Below are 5,306 nucleotides of genomic sequence, written 5' to 3' on the forward strand. Positions count from 1 at the left end.
AATTCTTGCTAACAAGTGACAAATGATTTTAAACCAAAAAAAATGGCTATATGAGAGACATATGGTTGTATGTGATTAAACATTAAAAATTAATATTAATGAAAAATTAGGTAGTTTTTAAATTGATTTTTGTGACCGGATGAAACTCATAAGAGCAACCGGTTCAAATACCATACCAGTTTTTAAACCGGATCAAACCGGATCCGAAACCGGATCCGAAACCGATTTAGGATGCCGAGTAGGTTAGTTTTTATTTTTTAATTTTTTTAATTTTCTTTAGATAAAATCAGGTCTAGGCACGGTCTAAACATAAAGTGTATATTGGGCCCGCCCGACCCAAGGTGGCAAGGTCTGCTCGCTGAATAAAAACAGACGACAGAAGCTGCGACATTCGCCGGGAAACGGAATCGCCGTTAGAGAGTCCCAAATCATCGCGCTCGCTTTCTCGCTCGCGTTCTCTTTTAGTTTTCATTCCAATAAGCATTTCGAATTTGGGAAACGAAGGGTGACTGCTGTTACAAGGCCTCTCCACTCCACAACCAGCTTCTTCTCCACCGCTGACTGCTGTAAGCCGTAATGTGAGTTCTCTTTTCTCTTGGTTTTATAGTTTTGAAATTCGCTTTGATTTGTGTTGGTTTGACGAATAGGATGGTGGTGCTGGTTGCAATGATATGATTATTTGTTTTGGATATATTTTTTTGTGCGTTGAGTGGAATGATATCAAGTTATTGATTTTTATTTGCAATTAATAAAGGTTAAGGGTTTTTGATTTTAGTTTTCAATTGAGTGTTGGTATTCATTGTGAAATTGGCAACAAATTGAGCGACTTGGTGTGACCTGGTGACCTCTGGTGTAGTGTGTCCGTAACATGTCGGTGAAGTGGATATTCGTAACATGTGGGTGAAGTGGATATTCGTTAAGTAAACATTGCAAATTAAAAGAAGTGAATTGAGTTTGAGTTGATTGACATACGAATTTGTTTGGAGATTTTGTGGAATGAAGGAGTTCAATTGTTATAACAGCTGTATTTGCAGATCTAAGGTTTTGGATATTGATAATGACGGCCCTTGATGCGGATATAGTTTTACGTCGCCGGAGTTACTACCAAATGACTGATTTTCACAAGAACTCAAGACTAGTGAGCATGGCTAAGAGGCGGAAAGAACTGTCGGTCCGTGATCATGGGATTGAAAGGTCCAACATCGTGAAGCAGGTTTGTTATGTATTTTTTGGACTTAAGTCGAATTGCTGATTATTCATGTACCGTAGGTTGCTATTGTTGTTTCATTCACTTAAACACATCTGTTTGACTTGTGTAAAAAGGATCTTGTCTCAATGGCTGCTAAAGTAAATTCGACTGATAGAGATCTGCAGCTGGGTGGAACTGTCCTAATTCGTAAACGCCTTATGTTAGGTATATATGTTTTACTACATGTATGTATGTATACGCACACACTGAATTGGTTTCATTTCATTTCACAGGACGACAAGAAACTGCAAAAGTTATACAACTTGGTTTGGTACCTCGCATTGTCGAGTTGTTAAGTAGGGAGGATTCTGCCGAGCTTCAGGTAATAATGCTATTTCTATCTCTGTTTGAGTATTTGCTTTTTAGCCTTATTATTATTCATTTTGTAACAGGTTGAAGCTGTTGGGTGTCTTTCTATCATTGCCTCAGGAGTAGTATATAAGTGGACAAAGGATGTCCTAGACAGCAGAGCGGTCCCAGCACTTGTAAAACTTCTACTTTCTCCAAAAGATAAAGTTCAGGAGCAGGTAACAACATAAATGCTTATGCTTGGTACATAATTTCAGAGGTGGAGGAAATCTCTCATTTATGACCTTGCTTCTTCTTACAGGCTGTTCATGCATTGGGAAATATAGCTGGAGATTGTGCTGAAAGCCGCGATCATGTTTCTGCCAACGGTGCGTTGACTCCTTTGCTTCGTTTGTTGCTTGAGAAGGATGCTAAGGATCCCATTCTAAGAACTGCAAGTTGGACATTGTCCAACTTATGCGGAGGATATCCATTTCCTCCGTTTGAACAGGTATTGTCAATTGTCATATACGATATATCATATTTTTTGTTTTTTTGCTTTTTTGTAGCTGATTTTTGATTTGCAGACAAAAGCAGCTCTTCCGGTAATTGTGGATCTCATCAAGACCAAGGGGAAAGACAAAGATGTCTTGACAGACTTATGCTGGTCTCTCTTTTATATTTCCGAGGCTACTGCTGAGGGACATAAAGCGGTGCTTGCTGCCAAGGTCTCTCAACGCCTTCTGGAGCTTCTGAGGTCTGTCAACACTTTCTCCTGTTTGATTCCGTTTCCACCTTCCCTTTTGACATTTATATATTTTCTGTGATCTTCAGTCCTCAGCTCCCCGCTGAAGTTGCCAATGCTGCACTTTGTTGTGTTTGTAAAATCTACCTCACAAACGATCAAACTGAGGGTTTTATAAATCTTGATTTCCTTTCAAAACTGGCCAACTTGTTGCCAGTCAAGAATATGAAAGAGCAAGTGTGCCGTACAATAACTACTAGCATCATCACTTCAAGAAACAAACATGTAATGCTCACTGTAATACTGTATCCTTTGGGCTTTGATTCCTTCCTTGTATTTTAATCCATCTTGCTTTCAACATAATATAGGCTATTATTGAGGATGTGATCAAGGCTCAGTTACTTAAAAGGCTAATCAAAGAAGTCGAGAATGCACCGTTTCGGGTTAAAAGAGTCGCAGGACAAGCTGTTGCAAATGTCATTTTGTGTTCTTCACCGGAACAAATCAGGTTTCTACTCTCACCATTCCCTTATAAATGATATGTGACCCTCTCCTCCTCTCATACAGACTTACATGTTACCATGTTTCATAGGCGTTTCGTGGACAAGGACTGTGTAAACGCAATGGATATTATCCTTGAACTCAATGATTTGGGAAGCGTTCACCTTGCTTTACAAGGGATTAACAAGATTTTGAAAGCAGGCCTAGAGGAGCAGTTAGACGTTGAAGTTAGTTCCTCCTATGCAGCATCCTTTGCTGAAGCACCTGCCTTAGAAAAGATTAGGTATTTGAGTAGTCTACACGTGGGTGAAGTTAGTGATACTGCTCAACAGATTGTTGACATGTATATGTGAGCTGTGTATGACCTGTATATGTGAGCTGTGTATGCGAAATATGCATGCACCATAGGACGTCTTATACTTCATTTATGAGATTATTTCATTTCTCATTTCCTCTTAGTTGTAAAAAACCTTATTTCTTCAAACTTTTTGCTAATAATAATAATAATAATCAATTTTTATAATTTTTTGAAAAATGAACAAATTAGTTCGGAACAAGGAGTTATCTTTGGGATACTAGAGTTGTATTCCAAAGAGTATTGTTTTGTGCTTTATATTTTGTGTTATTTTTTTTTTAAATAGACTTTTGTACGTAAAGTAATATTTGTTTGTGTGTGTGCATGTGCTTTGTGTGTTCTTATATGGTTTTTGAAAAATAGCTATATTTATTGCAAAAATTAACAATCAAAAAGTAACAATTTTATAAACTTAAATATGTTTTAAATAATACTACAATGTTCATATAACAAGGGATGATAATTTAGCCCGTAAAAGTCGAACCAAACTAGGCCTAAATAAGCAATTTGATTCGGGTTCTAGGTATCCGAATAAAAACTTATTGTATCTAAATACCACAATGCTTATTCGGTTCTTGGGTTATTCAGTTCGGGTTAGACAAATAAAAACTTATTCGGTTCTAAATTCCGACCTGAATAAGCATTTCTCATTCCCTTTTTCTGATCAATAGAAATCAAAATCATGATTCACATTTTTGTTTTCGTCGTTCATAACAGAAAAAAAAATCCTACACTCGTTCTCTTCGTTTCTAAATCGATCAATCTTCTCATCTATTTTCAAACTCGAAATCATTTTTGTCGATCCTTCCTCTTGTTTCAAACTTTCAAAAATCGAAACTTACTATTGTATCTAAGGATTCACACATTCCTACTTTGCCTACTCGTAGAAAATTAGGCTCCAATTCAAGAAACTCAAGTAAGAAAGTAATTCTCATTATGTTAATCTACTATGTAAATGTTATTCTTTCAATGTGTTATAGTGTTATGTTAGTCTTTGAATGTTTTATGTTGATGTATAAAAGTACATTATTATTCTATTATTCGGGTTATAGAATCCTAATACGGTTTATTCGGGTTTTTTTTTTTTTTTTTTTTTCCAGTTATATGAGGTCATTAATCATCTTGTACATGTTATTCGGGTAATAACCGAACCGAACGAACTCGTATTGGTTAATCGGTTCAGTTTTCGGTTCATGCGATTAACCTTATTCGGTTTTTGGGTTATTCGGGTGTGGGTCGGGTCGGTTCGGTTCTGACCCGAATAACATCCCTACATATAACATCCCAAAAATAGTAAGTAAAAGTTTCATGTTTAAATAACCCAAAACATTCATTCATTACTTCCCAAAAGATAATCAGTGTATTAAAAGTGTTTCAAATAACATCAAAGTAATATCAATGTCATAAATGCGGAAACTCCAGTGGATGCAATGTAATCATGTCAGGTACTTCCCTTTGGAACTGGTGTACCTGAAACATTTAACATAAACCGTAACACAAATTTTAGCGAGTTCATCAAAATACTATATACCATACATAACATAACCTGAGAGAGAACTAATAACCTCGAGGAACAAAGTTGACAAGTCATCCATGACTCCTCAAGTCCGTTCCTATTATCGACAAGTCTGTTAATAATGTTGAGCTTCTCCTAAATGAACAGAGTGTTCAAATTAAGCCAACAAATCAAATCCACGATAGGCAACATGGATGTAGTAGAATACATCACTCACACTCTAGGCCGAAGAACCAGAGAACTCAAGGAAGAACAACATGATAAAAATGGAACTATGCCTATACCATGCCAACATGTCACTTAACCAAAGAAAGGTTGTTACTCATGGTCATGAAATATATACACTAGAGTATAGAGTCCAACTGACCTAAAGCAGGCTGACTATCAAAGGGTGTGGGAAACTCCTAACCAGCTCGAGGAGTTAGCCAATCTGTTATTTAGACACTTCAAATCTCTAACAAGGTTACCTAAGACGATTAGTACCCTTAGGTTAAGGTTAGGAATCATGGGAAAAGAGATTATACGCAAACATTTATCTTTTTTATGTCTCTCTATGGACGAAGCTTTTCCATTACTAACCTTGTCCATGTTTGGAAGTGTAACAAGATGTAACTAGAATACAAGTGTTTACGCTATCAAGTTGTTTCCAATG

General features: G+C 36.6%; 1 protein-coding gene across 2 annotated transcripts; it reads left to right on the forward strand.

Annotated features, from left to right (window-relative positions):
• The first annotated feature begins 347 nt into the window (after positions 1–347).
• On the forward strand, positions 348–3,231 carry LOC145044224 (importin subunit alpha-1a-like). 2 transcript variants are annotated; one of them, XM_078993096.1, is made up of 10 exons: positions 348–578; positions 1,023–1,213; positions 1,324–1,414; positions 1,483–1,571; positions 1,642–1,776; positions 1,860–2,048; positions 2,125–2,294; positions 2,372–2,567; positions 2,651–2,790; positions 2,875–3,231. In XM_078993096.1, exons 2-10 carry the CDS (start codon positions 1,058–1,060, stop codon positions 3,134–3,136), a joined length of 1,428 nt encoding a protein of 475 aa, XP_078849222.1. In that variant the 5' UTR covers positions 348–578; positions 1,023–1,057; the 3' UTR covers positions 3,137–3,231. The 2 variants fall into 2 exon arrangements, with proteins under 2 accessions (XP_078849222.1, XP_078849213.1); XM_078993087.1 differs by having other exon boundaries at positions 1,035–1,213.
• The last annotated feature ends 2,075 nt before the right edge of the window (positions 3,232–5,306 follow it).

Source organism: Lactuca saligna, chromosome 1 (assembly GCF_052625555.1).
Source record: "Lactuca saligna cultivar CGN05327 chromosome 1, ASM5262555v1, whole genome shotgun sequence".
NCBI lineage: Eukaryota > Viridiplantae > Streptophyta > Magnoliopsida > Asterales > Asteraceae > Lactuca > Lactuca saligna.